This window comes from Charadrius vociferus, unplaced genomic scaffold, assembly GCF_000708025.1.
Source record: "Charadrius vociferus isolate BGI_N301 unplaced genomic scaffold, ASM70802v2 scaffold39, whole genome shotgun sequence".
In the NCBI taxonomy this organism is placed as follows: domain Eukaryota; kingdom Metazoa; phylum Chordata; class Aves; order Charadriiformes; family Charadriidae; genus Charadrius; species Charadrius vociferus.
The window spans coordinates 4274904-4295737 of NW_009650188.1; the positions used below are offsets into that span (position 1 = coordinate 4274904).

The 20834-nt window shown below is 54.8% G+C and overlaps 1 protein-coding gene across 1 annotated transcript in view; it reads right to left on the reverse strand.

The window, feature by feature from the left end:
* The window catches only part of CACNA1E (calcium channel, voltage-dependent, R type, alpha 1E subunit), a 108034-nt gene that overhangs the window by 74576 nt on the left and 12624 nt on the right, over positions 1-20834 (reverse strand). Inside the window, exons 4-6 of the mRNA XM_009892926.1 lie at positions 12939-13042; positions 11929-12081; positions 11449-11630 (exon numbers count right to left, since the gene is read on the reverse strand). Of these exons, the coding sequence (XP_009891228.1) occupies positions 11449-11630; positions 11929-12081; positions 12939-13042 (439 nt within the window). The remainder of the gene's footprint in view (positions 1-11448; positions 11631-11928; positions 12082-12938; positions 13043-20834) is intronic.

The window sequence follows — 20834 nt, forward strand, 5'->3', positions numbered from 1 at the left end:
CTCACTCATCCCTTCCTCCTCCATACTGCTACTTCCCGATCAGCAAGACCTGGGTTCCAAGGAGATATCTTTGCTGTTCCTCAACAAGCACATGGCTTTCCATTTCTCACTGCATCCCACATCTCTTCCTCCAGCCCACAAACTCCTCCACTCCGGGGTGGCAGCCTCCATCCTCCCAGCTCTGGGAAGCCAGTCAATGCCTTAAGCTGGAAACAGGAAAGCCCGTGACTCATCCCCGAGGAGCCCCACCAGTTATCGCCAGCCACTATGTCCCCTCAACATCACCCAGCCCTACCCCAACGCTGCTCGCTTCCCTGCCAGCCTTGCAGAGCTCCTCTTGTCCTTCCCCTCTTTTCCGTTTCATCAACACTTTCCCATAGCAAAAGCTTTACTACAAAGAACAGCTCTACGCATTTCCAGGTCTCTGATGCCAGGTTAGCCTGGAGTGACCTACCTTTGGCAAACCCATGATTCATTTTCCTCTTTTGCCTTCCAAACCTGTTCCAAAATGGCATGCGATCGAGGTCAGGCTTTCAGTCCTATTCCTGCCTGCCTTACTTTTTTTCCCCTCCTCCCCCCGCTTTTAAATATAGGCATCGCATTCGCTATTCTCCAGTCAGATGGTGCCTCCCCCAACTCGATGGAGTTGTTAAAAATACTTGTTACCAGACCTGCCATTTCATGTGCCAGCTCCCTCCAAGTACGGGGAGGGGAGAAAGCCATCCTGAGCGCTGGGCTGATGGGTGCGATGGTCTCAGCTCTTGGCTTCCACATCAGCTGCGCTCGTGCCTGTGTCCTCATTCCCACTATCCAGCCCTTTTTGTTTCCTCTGTCTTGGTGTTGACCAAAAGCTGGGGTGAAATATCCATCCATGCGCAAATCTCCCCAGCTGGCACTTCACCGTGCCTTGCTTCCATCTGCAGAGGTGGGGAACCGCTCGCTGCCCCTTTGAGCATCCTTCACGAGGTCCACGTCAGCATGACTTTTGGCAGCTCCCGTAGCACTTCCCAACTTCTTTGGCACCAAGATGTAGTTGTCTTGACTGAGCAGCCCCTTTTCCCATCTGTTTGAGGCATCGTTTGTTCTTAATATCACTCCATAGGTAGTGGGTCATTGCCTTGGTCTGCTGTGCCTTCCCACCATTTTTTTCCCGTTTGCTGAAGGTACCAGGAGGCAGACCTCACGTGCAGACGTCAGGGTAGACACATGGGGTTCAATCCCCAAATTCATGAACGCTTTAACTCCTTTAATGAAGAAATTCCCTGTCTCCTGACTCCCTATGCTGTAGACTAGGTCCCATTGCTCACCAAGCCCTCTGGGAAACAGAGGAGCTGCCTGATAGCTGATCTTTGCTGCTTCTTCCCTTCCCTTTAAGACAACCACCTTTTCAATATGCACCGCGCACCAGCCTAAACCACTCAAGCTCTCCCATGGCCACCAGACTGAGAAACATGTTTGTTGCTGTCTCCAGGCGTACCCAGCACAACCAACGAGAGCTTGTTGGTGAAGACTAGGGAGCCACAGGTTCTCTGAGGGACTACGCACCCAAAGGTGTTTCTCACACCAACGTATCAGTGGAGAGTCCCAGCCAGAGCTGAACCACCATGGGACATGACCCGTCCCCACTGCCAGCAAAGCCTCTGAGCCTATACATGACACCACCAAGGAGTGGGAGCATGACCCTCATGGGGGAATAGCGCCGGCATGGCAGGTCCCCACCTGGCAGGCAAAGGAGCCTCCGTCAGCTCCTGCTTCTCAACCCCCAGCACGGGGTTATTCTTTCGGCACCTCTTGTGCTGGTTTTTTGCCCCCCCCCCTTTTTTTTTTTCCTTCAAAGGGCGGGAAAAGGCGCAGGGAGCTGCAAAAGCAGGTCTCACTCGGGGGGCCAGAAATCTAAAGAAATCTAAATATATACCCGAGTCGAATGCAAAGCACAAGCTCGCAGCCCACACGTACCCTCCCTCAGGCTGCGCTCACATGGGAAACTTTAGGAATTCTTTGCTATAGGGGAAGGGGGGGGAACAAAAAACCCCCACAAATTCAGTCTCTCCTACTTAAAAATAAACAGAAAGCGAGTTCTGCCTGTGCAGGGCTCCTTTAATGGCCACACATTGCCCACCAGCTCAGGGTGGGGGACTGGGGACTGAGACTGTGGGCACCCAACTCATTTGGGGAGCAGCAGGACGTGGGGAGCCACTGGACTTCATTCACACAGCAATCTGCCTTCCTTGACTCTCCAGTGTCTAGTAATAGGGCTGGGCTCCCACTTCAGGCTTTCCCTGGAAAGGAGGGGAGCTTTCTGCCCCTTCCTCAGCAGGACATGAATCCTGGAGACCTCCAAGACCAGCTTGGCCAACATCAACTGCCCATGCTGATGCCCCATAGGCAGTCAAGCCCTCTGTCACAATCCATCTGCGTTAGGAGAGAGTCACTGTGGTTTCTGTTTGAATTCAGACCAAAATGGCACATAATTAGATCAGGGTAATACACGTTTGTTACCGTAACCAACTGGCTGTGATGTGTACGGGGAATACAGCAGCGCTGCGCTATGGTGGGGGAGAAAAATCCACGGGACCTCCAGCAGCACGGGTGGCCCCATCCTGCTCTCATTGTGGTCCTCTGCCAAGGATGTCCCACCCCACGGAGAGGTCCCGCAGGGACCCGTGGCTCTCCCTGCATTGCAGGCAAGCTTTAATGGGCAGGGACAGGGTGACTAAACTGTCCCAACTGCCACAGCCGGGCAGGAGAGGTCTGCCTGTCCCCCCAGCTGCAATCCCAGCTGAGAAGGTTTGGGAATGATGGAGAAAACCAAGATTTCAGGAGGCTTTGCCCTGAGGTGTTGTGCCTGCCTTCCCCAGGACTTCCCAGGGGCTTGCTGCCCAGTGCAGAGGCAGAGCAGACCCGCTGGGACAGCGGGTGTGAAAACACCACAGCTATCACGATTTGTATGCCAAATCCTCAGCTTGACAATTCCTGATGGGCTTTGCCTGGTGGTGACATGAACCATGCCCCCACCACAGCTGACGCCATCCCCCCAGCGTCACCTCCGCGGCCCCCGACCCGATCCTCCCTGCAAACCACGGCTGCATCCAGCTGAGCAACACATGCAGAGCAGCAGGAACAGCCTCAAAATCTCCGTACTCCAGCAAAAAGGAGGAAAAAAAATTTAAAAAAAATTAAAAATACCTTGTAGCAGATTCCCTGGCCTAACCCATTCCCTCAAGACCTTGACACCCGCTCTCCCCAGCGCAGTAACAGATCTCTTTCTTCCCTTTAATAGCGATAATTTGATCTCCTGCATGCAGGGCCATGCTTCACTCCCCGCCAGCCCTGCCTGGTATCCATCAGCGACCCCGGCGCTGGACAAGATCTGAATGAAAATGCTTTGCTTTTCCAAATCAGGTTAATGAGGAAATTGGTACATTTCCTTTGCAGGGCCGGGGCTGGCCCGCGGCGGGACGCATCCTGCCACAGCCGCCTGGTGGGGTCTTCAGGCAAGGTGGGCACCTCCTGCTGCCCGATGCCCTGCCTGCAGCCCTGCCTTTCGCTGGCCCCGGGGGTGCTGCGGGCAGGCAGCAGGCAGGAACCCCTGCAGAGGGGTGCACGAAGCTCCACAAAGCCCGGCAGCGCATGAGCATGCTCGCGTCCATGCGTGCGTGCAGGGAAAGGGAAGGAGTGGGGAGACAGGAAAAAACCCGATGTTATTTCATTTTTCTGTTTTCTAAGTGGAATGCAGAGAATGCATTACTAGAAGCATTGCTAAAAATCACGTGTTTTCAAAACATTTGAAATAGGTGTGGAGACCAGTTTTTGTTCTGTTCTCCTCCGATCCACCGAGAAATTGCACCCAGGTGCCCCAGCATCAATCCACAGACCCTGTCCCCACAGATGCCCCCTCCTCCTCCTCCTCTCCCCCCAGCCATCCCTCGCTGTGACCCCTCGGCTTCCCCTACCTCTGCTCTTGAACCCCCACCCTCCCCCTGCCTGGACCCCTCCTGCGCTTTCCCCAGCCCCAGATGAGGGCACCCCCTTAGCTGCCCCCCAGGCAGGTTGAACTTTTCCTGATGGAGTATTTGCCAAGCTCCGCAGCCTTCCTTACACCCAGCGCCGGGCTAAGGCAGCGCCAGTGTTCCCAGTGCAGATCCTCAGCATCAGGCTCGGACACGTGCCAGTGCCGCTGCCTCTCCGGCTGGACCCAGAGCCTGTGTGCTGCAGCAGGACATGGCTTTCATGGGATCAGCTTTCAGGGTGGTTTTTTTCAGTGGGGCTTGGCGATTGCCAGGCTGGATCCCTGCTTTGTTTCGAGCACGCTGCAAGCCCGGAGAGGCAGCTCGGGCCCCGTGATATGTTTCCTAGATGTAGGAGCATTCCCAGCTCTGGCTGCGATGCTCTGGGGCAACAGACCCACATGCGACCTCCCCTGAGGACCCCAACTCACCCCAATACCCCCACAACCCAGCCCTGACGCACAGCAGCACGTGCTGCACCGCAGAGGCGTGGAAAGAGCTTTGCAAAGCCACACCGGCGCAATTTCCAGCACCAAACCCACTAATTACAGGTCCCGGGCTTAAAGATGAGCAAAGCGGGGGGAAGGCAGCACCGAGACCCCCCTACCACCTTCCCCTCCTTGAGCCTGGAGTTGTGCGGGAGCGCAGAGCATCAGTGCTGGAGCATCAGTGCCTCCGACAGCCCCTCGGCTCCTCCACTCCTGCCGGCAGACGGTCTAGGAACAAGACTTTCCCGCGCGGGCAGGGAGGAGGGTGTGGGCAGGGAGCTTTTGATAGAACATGCCTGCAAAGCTGGGGATCCAGCAGACACAGTTTGTTTCTTGCTGTGTCATTTCAGCACGCGCGCGCACACACACACACACACACACACACAGAGGGAAAAGGGGGGGAAAAAAAAAAAAAGGAGAAAAAAAAAAAAAGGCAGGAACATTTGGCAAGCTGGCGAGGGTCTGGCTTTGCTGAGTGTGGAGAAAGAGCCGTTTCTTCCAAAGGGAGAAGAGGGTGAAGCAGGCTGGCTGCCACACACGTGCCTGTCGGCGTCGGGCTCCAGCACCCACGGCTGGCGGCACGCGAGCTGCCGGCGCGGGCACCAACAGGAGCCATTTGGGGAAAAAACAGGTTAGTTGCTGCAAGAAGCAGGAAGGGGCTCTGTCCTGTGGTGCCACGAGTGCTGGGGACTTTTTGGCAGCCCCCCGTGTTCCCCCCAGCACACAGCACACCTCGCTTCGCCCGCACGGCCGGGAGCCGCCAGGAATAGCTGCAGAGACATTAAGATCTGTGCTTGCTACTGAGCTGCTAAGAGCACTGGGTGTCGATTAAATTTTCATACCTCCCCGACAGGGTATTTTTTGTGTTGCATTTTAATTTAAAGCACACTAGAAGGGACTCCTTTTCCCTTTGCAAGCGTTCCAGCTCAAGAGCCTGGCGTCATCCCAGGGCACAGAGGGCTAAAAAGCCAAGCGGTATCCCCTTTCGCCACCCCTCCCACCTCATCTGGTCTGCAGCCTCTCTCCCTTCTCCCTCCTCATCCTCTCCCCAGACACCAGCTCTAGCCAGCACCACTCCTTGCCGGGAACCACGGTTACCCACCACACTCCCAGCTTCATCCTTCACAGTGCCCAAACGAGCAGCAGGGCGAGCTCAGCCTCCAGCTGTGGGACCACTGCTGTACTGAGCTCCTCCAGCACTCTGCCCATCACCGTGGTGTCAGGGCAGGTGCTATTTTGGGGGGGTCTTTGCACCACTGGCCCTCACTGCGGAGTCCCTACGACTCTCGGCATGTGGCCAGCACCACTGCAGCTTTCACCTCGGGAGCAGGGACCATGGGGGACAGGCACCCATGTCCGAAGGAGCTGAAGCAGCTCCTGGAAGCATCAGGGCTCAAGGAGGTTTCCCAGCTCAGCTCCAGGATCAAGCAAACCCCAACTCCTCTCTGGTCAAGTCATTAATTTCAAAGCACTGCCCTCACTCTCCAAAAGGCAAGAAGAGAAACCCACCCAGACCTGCACGATGCTCAGGTCTCACTCACACTGTTCACACATGGGTGCTTCGGGGAGAGCAGCTGAGTGCTGAGCATCCCACAGGGTGACCACGACAACACCCCAGGAACTTATGCCAACAAGCAATGATCAATTTTGTACACACACACATGGAAAAATAACTGCCTTGCAGTACATTCCTCCTCTGAGCTCCTCCAAGGCCACTCAAATAGTGCAGCTGGGGACCTGGCAGGGAGCAGGATCACCAAGCCTTGCACCCATCTCCAATCCACGTGCTCCAGCACGGCCAGTGATTTAACACACCTCCTTTTCCCAGGGAGCCCCAAATCAGGGCTGCGTTTCAAAAAAAGGATGGATGTTCCACCACATTTGAAAAACAGGCTCCAGCAGAAGATCTCAGGTTTGGTGCTTCCCGGTCCAGACCAGCTCAAGCCAACTTTTGAAAACCCAGTCTTGTGCTCAGCAGCACAAAACCCCGACCCATGCACGTGGTGAGATTCCTCTCACATGTGATGAGGTTCACCTTGGCCCTTTTGCACCCCACGTTTAGAGGAAACCCCAAACACCAGGGCAGCGCTGGGCTCCAGCGCTCCCGCAGGTTGTCCTCCCTTTGCAACCTCCCAGCTGCAGCACCTCGGGGATGCTGGAAGCACGTGGCGGTTGAGTCACTCTTGCTGCAAACCCCTTTTCCTTGGCGGCAGCTCGGTGTTTCACAGCCGCTCTCGGGGAGGCTCTGCACGCACGCACAGCTCGCGCTTCGCACCTAAAGCGAGCGCCTTCGCAGCCGCCGGGCGGTTTGCAGGCGGCTGTTGCGCTTTGCACGGGGCTGCGAGACCTGCACACCCCATCTCCCCCGAGGCTACGGCACACACATCTGCCCACAAGCACTGCCTTTCTGGAGGTATTTTGGAAGCTGCCAGGGGACTCAATTCTCTTTCCCCCTAACAAATGCTCTTCTGCTGCTGCAAAAGCACCCAGAAGGCTCCCAGCGCCCGGCCCTGGCATCTCCTAAGGCTCCCTATATCTTTTCACCCTCCTGCTTCCCCACAGTCCTAATCCCTCCTGCCACAAGAGGCCTTTTGGGTTTACAGCAAGCAACTGTGGCCCGCTAGCTCCCGTTAGGCCTTGCCATGCATTTTTAATTAGCAGCATGGATGCTTTTCCAGCGCTGCTTTAATGCATGTGCTTAGGAGGCAGATGTTTTCACCTGTGGTTGCTAATAGCCGTGGCCCCGTACAAAGTCAAGGTGGCTCTTTGCATGACCCAGCTGCAGCTTCGTTATCACTGCCGTGCAGGTACTCCTGCCTGTCTCTGCAAGGTTGCTCCGACTCTCGGGGCTTTACCGGGGCCACAATATTAGGATCAGGAGTTCAACCTGATGGCCAGACCCATGTGGGGAAACAGGCTTTCCCTGCACATCGGGATCTGGTTCGCGGCACCTGCCGTGCTGCATTTGCAAAGCGCTTGGAACCTCTCTGTGAAGCAGATGGTGCCCGGGGCCACGGCTGGACACGTGCCCATGCTTGTACCTGTGGGCCCCCTGCAACCCACACGCAACCTCAGCAACTGCTTCCAGCTGCAACCACCGGCATCTCATGGCAGCCTCAGTCCCCACAAGCAACCCCATCTGCATCCATCCATCTATGGCCACATCGCTCCCGCAGCTACAAACAGCAGCTTGCTCCACGCACTTGTGTTTTCCGTTTGTCCTGGACTAACCAATTCCCAACTGGGGGCTGCAGTTCCCGTGCCACATGGCCGGTGTTACTGGTTCCGACAGCTCAGAAGAGCACAGAGAAGTGCTCTGGGCAAGGGATGCAGCCGGGACAGGCAGGGCAGACCCCTCTTCTCCCCACAGAGCCCACCAGACCAGCCCACAGCCCCAGCATGTGCTTGCCACGGGTGTTCTTCTTCCCATCTCAGCTCCCAGCAGTGTGGGGGGAAGAGGAGAGAGGGCTGGAAAGCCAGGCTCCTCCTTGACTACCTGCAAGCACAGCAGCCGAGCGCTTCCAAACGGGAAAGCAAATAAACAATCTCAGTGAATAAATACCGCCTCTCGAGTCGGCGTTTCAGAGGAAATCACAATTTCAAACTCCTCTCCCTGTTTGCTCTCTGGCACCGGGGCACCCGGGCTGAGCATCCGGGTGGACTTGATGATCTTGAAGGTCTTTTCCGACCTAAACGATTCTAACTGAAGCCACCAGCACCACCCAGCAGCTGTGCTGTGCCCAGGCAGCCCTGGTGCTCAGCACCCTGTGGCATGGCCCTGCCATCCCCCCACCCAGACCCCAGCGATCGCTATTTAATGACAAAACCACAACCCAGCCCCTGACCCGTGCCGGCACACCAGCAGAAGCGGAGAAGTAGGACAGCGAGCCTCTTTGACAGCATTGTTTTTCCCTCTGGTCCCTACAGAAAAACCAGGTTTGGTCTCGAGCCAGCCCAGGGAAGGGGCGTCTGCTCCAGTATAAAAAGAAAAGCAAAATATTCCTTAGCCCCTGTTTTGGATGGTGGAGTGGCCAGAGGAACCACAAAGCCAAACACCCCGTCTAAAAGAAATTAGGCTTCCAGGGACAGGAGCTGGAAAACCTGTAACACCCCACAGTTTAAGGCTTTTTTTTTTTTTTTCTAACTTATACTGTGATTTCTACCTAGCAAAACAGCATTACATGCAGGCAAGGATAAAAACAAGGCAAAAGGCAAGCACACCCATGAAATGACACACGTGAAAAGTACCACAGGGCCAATTAGCTTTTCGTGAAGCTATCTACAAATTCCAGGAGCCGCGCTTCTAGACTCGGTAAAATTGTGGAAAAATGGATCTTAAAATCACGATACAGTTACACAGGGGAATTCTATAGTAAGCAATTTTCTTGAGGGATGGCTCAAGTGGTTTTCTTGCCATCTCCATCTCCTCTGCAAGGCTGCAGTGTTAACCTGCAAGGACGCAGGCTCCCATCACTTTACTGCGGTGGGACAGCAGACAGTCCCCCGCCGATCTACCCAAACCTGAGGCATGTCCTGGGCAAGGTCCATGCTGGTTAATAGTGGGAGCCTGTTTTGGTTTGCTGCTCCGAATGATGAAGGTAATGGCAGAGCATCCCAGTGGCTTTCCACCCCTGCCCAGCCCTCCTCCAGCATCCCCTGGAGACCACATGCCCCATATGTATGCCTCATTTTTCTATTAAAAAAATAGGCAAAAGCCCATTTTGCTGCCTGCAGGCAGCAAAAGGACTGAGCACTTATAGCCTTTCAAACCTAGAGGCACCCTGTGAGACAGCCCGTGTCCCCGGGAAGGCCAGGAGGTGCAGCCTGACAGCGTCTGTCCCTCTCCGCCTCCCAAAGTGAATCAGCAGCATTTTGCTATATCAAGGCCTCAATTCTCATTCAATTAAAAGCCAAGGAAGGTCCTTAATCCTTTCCATTATAGGTAAGTAATAGCTGGTTCTTTGCAGAGGAGCAGGAAAGGGAGGCACCTTACGGTCCTGGCCATCAGGGACACTGTGACAGAGCGCATCTGCCCGGCATTGCGACTGGTGCTGGGAAGAGCATTCAGATCCAGGGGCGGTGGCTCCCCAAGCGACCCAGAGAGCCCCTGATTTAGCAGCTGCGGTGGTAAACAGGGGATCCTGCAGGGTAGGTCCTGCAGAGCATGGTTATCAGTGCTCCCAGCAGCATCTCCCGCCCTTCACCCCCAGCAAGATCCAGATGGCGGATCAGCAGATCGCAGATATCAAACAGATCAGCTCCAGCCTTCCCAGTAAGGACACCCTAAATGGCAGGGGACCAGATTTTCTCGGGAACTGCTGGTAGAAACCCTCAAGGTCGATTTGACCATAAATTGCCCGTCCATGTAGCTCACTGGCTCCTCGCACACCGCAACTGGAGCTCTAGAACGTGGAGCGCTGCTGCTGATGGCTGCAGATGCCAAAGGATGGAGAGGAGGGGACACGGGGAGCGCCAATGGAAGCAGCCCCTGGCTTTCGCAGAGAGCACAAGAGACAAGGTGCAGGGCAGGTCACTGGTGCCAGACACGGGCAGTGCTGGGCACGCACAGGCTGCGGCACAGCGGTGTGAGCAGGCAGGAGCTGCCCAGCCATGTTAAAGGCAGGGGAACCACACGGCCAGGCAGGAGAAATCACCTTTCCCGCTATACTCAGTTATGCCTGGGCAATAAGTGCTGTAGTTAAGTCTCTAATCCCACCGATACAGCAGAAGCAGCCAAGAAATGTCCTTTTTTTTTTTTTTTCTTTCAGTCTGAACTCCCAAGTGGTTCAATCCTGCCTAATTCCCCCACCAAAGCAGCAACATCCTGGCACTGCCTTCTCCTTTAGGAAGAGGAAAACCAAATCCTCATGGCCCGGTCAAGCCCTTGTCACAAACTCTCTCCTTTCTACTCCAGTCTGGGTTTCATGGTCCATCTGCCGGCGCATGCCAACCTACACCCCAAGAAGGACCCTGGGATAGACCGAGCGGGAAAGGGACCCCAACGCTGACAGCACAGTGCCTTTGCCTAGGGTTAAAAACCAGTCTTTCTGCTCACAACAAAGTAACTATCAAAGCATGTTTCCCCATCACAAGCCGTCCAATTTACCTCCCCCAGTGCGATGCCACTGTGCAAATCTCCAGGCATTATGGGAACCAGGGTATAAAAACATTCCAGATGCAATGACGCCGAAATTGATGCTGAAGTTAGGCTGGGAATGGAACTGGCACAGTTGCTTCTAGCCCATAAACTGAAACATACGTATATGGCCAATCGCCCACAAAGATATTGCACTTTGTGATCTCCTGTAGCTTTTTTTTCCTGCTTCCAGTTTTGCCCCCAAGTTGCTCCCCGGGCACCTCAAGGGCTCAGGCATCAGCAAATTCAACCACAGGAACCCAGTCTAGACATTCCTGCCTTCATCAGCACCAACAGATGTTTGCAGCACGTCAGAGATCTCAGCACCCTGTCACACATCGAAACGCTGCCCCTGCCCCAGGGAGAGGGTCCAAGTTCAGCTCTGGGGCTTCTCAAGGCCACCGCAGGGACGCAGGCACATCCGCTGCCTGGTCCACAGGGAGAGTGGATGCACAGTGCCCAGAAACCATGTCCACTCTTACAGAGCTGCCCTGGGGAGCGCAGGAGGAGGAGGAGGGAAGGAAGGATGCTTCCCCAGGGACAGCCCTTGAGCAGGAGGCTTGCTGCAGCCCATGCCCACAAGGTTTTGCTCTCTGCAAGGGGTTGCACAGCCAGCCCAGAGATAGGGCCAAGCCCAGAGACACGTAACACACACCTCTCTATCCACCATCTCTCACCCAAATTGGAAGGACCAACCCCATCTCCATCATGATGGAAACTCAGGATCTTATTGGTTTCCAGCACATAAAAATACCATCTCCATCTCCCCATCCCCACGCCCAGCTGCCCAAAGAGACCCCAGAGCAGCACTACTCACATTATACAGGACTGTGGTCCACCCTTCCATGGTGATGCACTGGAAGACGGTCAACACAGCAAAGAGGATGTTGTCGAACTGCGTGATCCCATCGTTGGGACCGATCCACTCCCGGCATTCGTAGCCTGGGGGGCAACCCTGCACCCCGCATGGATGGGGGGGGTCCAGCTCCTCTAGTTCACCTGCAAACACACAGCAGAGAGCCAAGGGAGGCAGAGGTAAGAGAGAGGCAGGGGACTGGCGAGGCAAAGAGCCTGAACGCAGACGGACTTGGGGCAGAGCAGGGGACCCCGCTGGGACTAACCCTCCCTGCTCCCATAAAAATGGAGACATCCTGAATGCAACCAGGTGATGCCTGCCGGGCATGAAGCAAAATGCAGGATCTTCCCGGCCCTGGGCTTCCCACGATAGCAACGTGTGCTCATCCTAGCTGTTTTCCACCTGCAGCATGCAAAGTGGGTGCAGAGCCCTTCTCCCCACCTGAATTGTTTGTGTAGCAGGCTCGGTGCAGCTTCCCGCTGTAGAACTCCAGGCCGATGATAGCAAACATGAGGATAGCAAAAAAGAGCAGCAAGCCGATCTGGAGGAGAGGCACCATGGCCTTCATGATGGATTTCAGCACAATCTGCAGACCTGGGAGAGGAAAGAAAGAGCACAGCTCAGCACAGTGATGTAAACCCCCTGCCTGGGGCACATCCATCCCACCTCTGGCAAGAGGAGGACAGTGAACAGAGAGGACGGACAGTCATCGGACAGATGGCAAGAGACCAACACAGCCTGGAGCATCCTTCCAGGCAGCTGAGGACCACGGAGGAAAGCACCATCCCAGAGGCAGCAGGAAGGGCCAGGCTACAGAGAGAGACTCCAGGAGAGCTGGTTTCTGGATCTGGTGTCCTGTCTGTCCTTGTCCCACCTGGGCTTGGTGGGACATGGCCTGTGCAGCTCTGTCCCCCTCGCTGCCCCCAAGGCATGGATCCAGCACACAGCCCAGCCAGTGTCCATGGCAGGAGGGATGGGAGGACCAGTGCCAGCAACAGCCTAGTTTCTTTATTTATCCCCGTGCCGGCAGATGAAATCTTGCAAAAAAAAAAAAAAAAAAAGAAAACCCCCCTGAAAAAACACTGAATAAACCTCAGCCCTGAAAGGATCCACCCACCGCCTTCTGGCCAGGGAAACGGAGCCGCTGGTGGGCCCCAGCGAGCCGCCAAGCTCAGGCTTCTACCAGCACAAAGCAGGCTGGGTGGGGGGAAATGCCACCCGGGGACACCAAACGCTGCCATTCTAGAGTCTAGAGTCCCCTCCCCCGTGGACTACCCAAGGGCCAGCTAGGAAGATGGCACACAAGATCCCTGCTCCATGGGGAGGTTTGTCCCCCTCTTCCCTGATTGCACCCTACGTCTCTGAGGTGGCACAAGGACTCGTCTCACTATGAAGGACATGAGTGATGGATGTGGACACACTGAGAGGAGGACCAGGAGCATCCAACTTACTGGGAATGCCTGAGACGAGCTTCAGAGGTCTGAGCACGCGCACGGCCCGCAGTGTCCGCAGGTCCACGTGGGTGTTGAAGTGCGTCCCAGCGGTGGCAAGGATGCTGCAGGCAGGCAGGGAGAGAGCAGAGTTATCCCGGGCAAAACCCTCAGCCACCCCAGTGCAAAAAGCCATGTTCTCACACCAGGTTGGGGGAAGCCATGAGGAAGATGACGTCCCTGGGCAGGTAGAGGTTCAATGCCTCCCAAAGCCCACACGCCAGTGAACCCCATTTGATGCTGGCACCAAAGCTCATGGGCCACTACGGTCAGCCAAAGCCACCCACAGGCCACTCAGCCCTGACAGCCCCCCATCGATGCCCCCCACACACCAGGATGGCTGCAGACAGTCCCACACCATGGCGCTGGCCATCACCCATGCCGTGCAATCGCACTCTAAGGACTCAATGCTGCCAGCACTGTGCTCATCACAGCTGGGTGCATTTAACCTTCCTTCCAGGCATGTGGCACATGGACCACAGACGGTGCCCCAGAGTGCCCCAGGGTCGTTCCCCTGATGGTCACCCATGCTCCTCTGGCAGCACCTCCAGCCATCAGCTGCTCTGACTTTTTCCACACATGGAGTTTCCTTGCAGTCCTACCTCTGGGATTGCTAAGAAGGAACTGAGAACCTTACATGCATTCAAAAATCTACAGTAATGAAAGTTTGATGACCTTGGAAGGAAACCGGCAGGCACAGGAAGGACTCCAGAGATTTTCTTTTAAAACACAAAGATTTTTTTTCAAGCCCATCTCTGGAAAACAAACTGGGACAGAAGGGAGCCAGTGCACACCAAGTCCAGCAGTGGAAATACTCAGGGCCCCTGTACCTGCTGGGGTGATGGGGATGCTGCAGTTTGGGGATACCGGCAGAGCCACGGGAGCACAGACAGCAGTGCTGGAGCTCATGGCCTCCCCTCCCATCCGGGCTCCGTCCCAGGGTGCTGGGAGAGGAGGAGGAAGGGGAGCTGCAGTAGAGGAGCAGGGGATGGGAGAGGAGGGGACGGGGAGGAGAGCGGGATGGAGGGAGGCAGCAACCTCAGGGTTGTTTGCAGCAATCCAAAAACCGACGGAAATTGGGTCATTGTTCCACTAATTCGTCTAATTACAGGCCAGAGCAGCTCTCTGGCGCGCTGAGCAATTAGCACTCTTTCTCTCCCCCTCTCCCTGAGGTACAGCAGGTACCAACCTGCCCCTCCAGAACGGCAGCTGGGTTTCCTAGGATACCCCGGCAGCAGAAATGCTCTCACATCAGCAAACCAGGTTGCTTCAACTCCTTTTCCTCGCCTCCTCTTCCTCCCTGCCCCAGCACAAGGGGTCAAGCTGCAAGCCCTGGCCCCAGTAGCAGTTGGGATGCATCACCCCAGCATCACCCACAATTCGCCGTGTATCAGGCTGCTTATCCCTGATATATACAGGGATCTTTTACCCTTCATGGCACTTTCCCTTTCCCCTGTCCCCTTTCTGCATGGTCCCCGTGCCTCAGCCTGTGACCAGCCCCCTCTACCCACGGGGCTGACGGGAGAGCAGAAAAGGGATTTAATTAAGTCAGGAACACCCAGGAACTGGGGCGAGCTGCGTTGTTAAATTGGTTGTAAGATCAAAATCAATAAGTATGATAAAGCACGGCCACTCAGCAGCACGTGGGAGAGAGAAGAACACGGGCACTTTCATCTCTTTCATGCAACCTGCCAGCAAAAGCAAACCCAGCGGTCCTCAAAACACCGGTGTAGAGGGGACACTGCACACAATGCTGCTTTGGAGACCCTGACACCCTCCTTCAGCTTTTGCTCCTCACGTCCCAATGCCTGGTCCCAACCAGCCTCACAAAGGGACAGGGGAAAGGCATGCCCTGACTCCAGCTGGGGCTGAGCATCTCCAGGAGACCAGGGATGGTCCTTGGCTGGATGCGGGCTTCAGCCCTTCTGCCAAGGGCTTGCCAGTGCAAGCCCAGCACTGTGAAAAGCCCAGCTGGAAGGCTTGTGGCAGCAGAACGGGATCGACAGCTCTTTTCTACCACCACATAGCAGCATGAGCCCTGGACCTACACAACTGGGTGGAGTGATGGAGGTGGAGCCATCACCGCTCCCAGCCCCACCGTGCATCTCCTCCCAGGGGCAGGACCATCACCGGCTGCCCAGCGCAGCAGAGGGGAGCAGAGCAGCCCTGGCTGCAAAGTCCTCTGCTAACCCAGATTTGTTTGAAGGGCTCAGGAACCGTCGCACCGAGCCCTCAGGCAACATTCAGGCGATTCCAGGGCACTACTTTCCAGCGCTCTAAATTAATGCTAAGAATGGGACTCCTCTGTGGCAAGGTGACATGCTCCTTGTCCTCACTGGGGGACAAGGGACCTCACGAGCTCTTTTGGAAGGAGGTTTGGACAGATCACCAGAGCAAGGTGGTTGCACTGGAGACATGTCTCCTGACCGACGACAGAAAGATGACCCACTGCTATGAAATAGGTGCCTGTGCATGCTTTTGCAGGCACAGCCACAGCTCCTGGCAAGGGTGGACAGTGCTGCTGGAGCTGCTCCCAGGAAACTCATCCATCCCAGAGCACTGAGGCATCCCAGAGTCTCTGAGCAAAGTCGGAGCAGCTCTGGACCACCTTTGACCAATTGAGGTGGCTGGAAAAAGCCAAGCAAGCTTCCAGGAATACAAGGATGGCTTCTGTCTGCCTTTCCCAAGCTCTAAATAATTCCCAGTAGCTCTAAATAACAGACATCACCTCTCCCCAACAGCCAAGCTTCGCTGTTACACACAGACACCACCACCACGTTAACTGCTAATAATAAATGCAATGCTCAAAACACACCTTCCTCCTTCAGACTTTAGCATCTCACCTGTTAATTGCTTATTAACCCTTTAAGCATGCCTTCTTTTTTTTCTTGTTTTGCGGAAAGCCACCCATATGACCCAGCACAACCCATTTCTCATTTATTTATTGACACACGTTAGTGTTTCTTATAACTCCTCGGGATGCACAGCGCAGAGATGGGTGGCAGCTCCGGTATCTGTAGAACAATTTAAACCCCTTTTCAACACTTACAATATCCACGTCTGATGTGCTAATAATTATTCTTTATTTTTAGGCAAGGACCCAAACTAAAATTACATCTTACCATCCAAGTTATTTGAAAAAGCTGCCAGATTGGGCTATAAAAATCCCAATGAGCTCATGCTTTTCATCATATGTACTGGAGAAAAAAAGAAGGGGAAAAAAAAAAGTGAAGGCGTTTTTATAGGTCACCCAGGCAAAGGGGTTAGTTTTACTTCTTCACAGGAAAGGGGGAAGAGACTTCAGGTGGAGAAAAGAGCAGAGAAGAGCTATTGGAAGAATGCAAATGAGAGAGGAGGCAGGATGGGAAATATATGCTAATCCCCAAAGTATAATTGAATAGTGAGCAATCACCGGCAGACAAAAACACGCTTTCTGGGGGGGGAATCCGATGCTTTGTGTTTGCAACCAGGATAATTATTTTATTTTATTTATTTACAGGCAGCGGAGTGAAGGGCGAGCTCCCGCTGGGCCCGCCGCACCTGCAGGCTGCGGGGCTGGGTGCCGGCGGAGCGATGCTCAGCCCTCAGGCACCGCTCCAACTCGCAGCAGCTGAGCAAAGCACACGCCCTCGCCTCCAGCTGAAGACCTGCACCTATGGATTTCTTTTCCCAGGGGGGCCCCAAAAACAACAACAACAAAAAAAAAAAGGAATAATCACATTTTAAATGACACACTGCTCTTTGGCACTTAGCAGAATAAACCACGAGCGATACTCGATGACCCTGCCCACACAAAGCCCGTTTACTAGCACAGAGCCAGCACCAAATTCGGGCACTATCACACATTACAGCATCAACTGTGCCTCCGCTGCCCGCGCCAGGGGCTGCACATCGCACCCGCTCCCGTCCCGGTCATCCCATTGGGAGCAGCGCCAACAGCCCTGAAGCCTCAGCCCTTGGGGACAGCACACACAGCTTGGAGCATGCTGCAAAGGGCTTTGCACAGAGGACCCCAAGCAAAGGTTGAACACCCAAATGGTTACCCGCAATTCATCCCCCCCCACCCCAAACCGAGCATCCCTCGACCATTTCCACCAGGGACCACTGCAGAGGCACATGCAGACAAGCTGTCCTAGCAAAGGGCAGCTCTGGGGTGTGCTGGGAGAAGGAGGGGGGAAATCAGCTGAGACAGACTAATCTCAGCTCAAAATCTGGGGCAGGGAGGGTGTTGGCTGGCTGGCTGGCTGACGTGCAAATTAATATTTATAATTAAGTGGAAAGGCCCCCGAAGGCTTGCACTGCCACCTGACTCTGCGAGGAAGACTACTTCATAATTAATACACTGGTCAAACGGCTCACGGAAAGTAAGTTACCTGATGAATTTATCCCATTCTTGCCCTCTTCTGGTGAATCAATCCCTCCTCCTCTCTCTGCAGACAGCATCATGAGTAGCGGGATGGACTCTAGGTTCTTTCTTGGGTCCAGACCCCACTCAAGGCAGCGCCAGCAGGATCGGGTCACCCACCCTGTGGGCATCCCCACAGAGCGCAGTGGTCCTGCTTTGAGGATGCTAAGGGACCAGGTCCAACTTGTGCCCTTGGCACAGTTCAGAGCAATCTTAAAGCCTCCGTTGCTTTATCTTTCTAGGTTTTGGGGCCGTGACACAAGTGGATTGCACCGCTGCAAAGCTGCTGATCCCATCCTTCCAGGCAGCTTCAGGAGCCCTGAACTGGGCACCAATGACTCCCTGCAAGGTGTGATGAGGGTGAGCATAAAATCTGCCTTCACCAGTCTTCAATCTTGGGGGCGGAGGGCGGGGAATGACACAAAATGATCCCCCCAAGGCCATCTCTTCCTGGAGAAGCCCCCAGGATTTGGTGCATGGGGGAGCATGCCCTCTGCACCCTGCGAGCTGGCCAAACCCTGCACCGCCATCCCACCTCCCGCCCCTGCGATGCCTCTCCACGGATGCAGGATTTGGCAGGGGGAGATGCTGGCGAAACTGTTTGCGCAAATGGGAGCTGGTAGAAACCTAAAGTCACTGCCAGGAGGCTGGAGACTTATCCCCACAAAGAGAAATACAGCACAGGTGACTGTGTGCCATGGCAAAGGCTGTCTGAACTCATGCCAAAGGAGAGGTCCAAGACCCCAGGGATATCTACCCAAGCCTGGGTGATACCACCTCCCCACAGGAGGATGTGGTGGAAAATAACCCCTTTGCCCTTCCCTCAAGCCAGGCTTTTACCCCACAACCCCTCTCCCAGAGTGAGGTCCACAGCAGCACAAAGAAATGGCACATGGGGACTTCGCAGCTTGGCCCAAGACTTTATTCCTGCGGAGGACAAGGGCTTCACCCCAGTCCAGGAGCTCGGGAGAGGTGTCGGGGCTGCGGAAGGAGCCCCTGGAGAGCGCACGGGGCAGAGGGGTGCCTGGAAGGGGAGGCGATGCCCCCCAGGACCAGCAGCCGCGTGGGAGAGACTGACTCACTCTGCAGCGCAGCGGCTGCGGGAAACCTTCCGCCAGGAAAGACGGGGCAAAGCACATGAGCAGCCCATGGGCCAGATCCTGCACCAGGGGAAGGCGAGATGCCTGTCTCCCCCAAAGCCAGAACCGTGGGTCTGCCTGCTCAGGGGTCACCCTATGTCCCCCCACCACCCGTCCCCTGCAGTGCAAAGCCTTTTCCCTCACCCATCCCATCCTCTAGCCGGGCCGAGGAAACGGTGCTGCCCTTTGTACGAGGTGCTGATGTCAAGCACGTCCCGTTGCCGTGGCATATGGCACATGAATCATTCACAAAGCTGGGGAATTAATTATTCATCCAAACGAAAGACCAAACACTTTACTAATTGTCCTGGAAGGAAAAAGCTGGGAAGGGGGTGGGAGATGGCGCAGACATCAGGTTGGAGACCGGCACCATTCATGAAAAGAAAAGGGAAGAGGAAAAAAAAAAAAAAAAAGTCTTGTCTGGTGTGATCAAAGCATTGCTCCACTTTTGGACTTGGGGCTGTCTCTTTACTGCTTTACCCTATAGGACAACACTCCTTGCAACGGTACAGGTTCCCACAGAATAATCCTGTTGGGATGCTGCACTTGTGCTCTGATTTAATGCTTGTTCTAAGCCTTGTATCCACTCCCCCAAACTTGCCTGGAGGTGCACTGTAATCCCTCGGTTAGGACAACACAGGTGTCAGTGCTGGGGCAAGAACCCGTTCCCAGTCTAGGTGTGCGCATCCACACGTGTGTGTTCTCACACCTGCATGGGGTGCCAGGCGTGCTGCTGGGGGCCGGCACCCCAAGCCACAAGGATATGCTCTCCTGCACAGAGCTTCTGCAGCTCCCATTCAAAGTCATACCCCCTCCTCGCATCTCTGGACCTCTGAAACCAAAAAAGACCCCCTAAGACACATAGAACTTTGGTTGTGCGAGGTGCACTACATACCAGAGGGCAAAGCATCCTTATTTCTGCCATGGGAGATCCCAGGGGAATTGCAAGAAGGGCACTAGGCACTTTCCAGGACAGTCATCCCAAAACCCAGGCAGCACCACTATGAGCAACGACCTGCCCTCCTCCTCCCCATGCGAACGGCTCTCTCCTGCTTCACCCCCACCACGGCTGAAAACCAGGGCACGAGTGTGTGCAGGATTTCACGGGGAGGTCAGAGCGACAGGCTCGCGGCTGCCACTTGCCTTTGCGGGGAGAGGACTTGGGTTTTGAGGCCAGCTGCCTGGGCTTGGAGCACCAGGCTTTCCTCCACTGGCACGGGCTGGTGTCCCTCCAGTCGGCTCTGGGTTTGCTAAAGGCACAGCAGGGCACCACCAGCGATCCTTCATTCCTGCCTTCCCTTGGCCCTGCTCCACCCCACAAAATCCCTTAATGAAAACCACAGTGCCCAAGGGCTGCACAAAAGGCATCCAGGTGTAACGGCTGTTATTAAAGCCTCTGAAAAAAACCTGACGCCAGCTCTTCCTTTTAGTGACCCCGTTGTATTTACCCTGGTTTTACAGCGGCTGCTTCCCCGGCTCCTGAGCAGCACGACTTCACGAGGGCCTTTTGATTTCCATTTTGATTTTTTCCCCGTTGTTAGAAGTGTTTCCCCACCCCTTCACCTCTCACATAACGTGTTATTGTATTACTGCTGCAACTGCTATAAAAAAAAAAAAAGCCAGCGCGGTGCTATGATGCTCAGGCTTTGGAGTGTGTGAAGCACACACCCACCTGGATATTTTCAGAGGGATTTTAACCCTTCTTTCCCCATGAGCTCCTTCAAATACAGTGTAGGATGAGGTGGGCTGGCGTAGGGTCCTCGTTCTCTATTCAGTTACGCTAAAAGCACCTGGGCAGCACAGAGCTGATAATCCAGTTGCTGATGGCTGAAGGTCCTCCAACCCCTCCCTCTTGGGACCACTGATTAAGAGGTCGCTGAGGTCCTGCTGCCCCTTCTGACCATTTCTGTGCAGTGTTCCCCCCTTTTTGGTCCAGGACGTGCCACATTGAGCAGGTCGCAAGTCCGGCCAGCTCTGCTTCATGCATGGGCAAAACGAGCATCCCCAAGCTCCAGGGGGAAACACAGGCGTTCCCCTCCCCGGCTCTGCCTCAGAACGAATGAAGGTATTTTATGCACGTTTTTGGAGAAAAATATTTTTAGCTGGGGGAGAACAGGCTGGTTTTTTCAGGCAGCAATGATGATTTGGAAACCACAGGTTATAAACAGAGGGGGTTTACAAATGTGACTATTAGTTCCCCAGTGGAAGCTTTAGCATCAGGGAGTTTTACGTGGGCGTTGATTTCCACGGAGATGAAAAAAATCTGGATTTATTGACATAAGAAGCAAACACCAGTTGAACCCAAATCAGTGC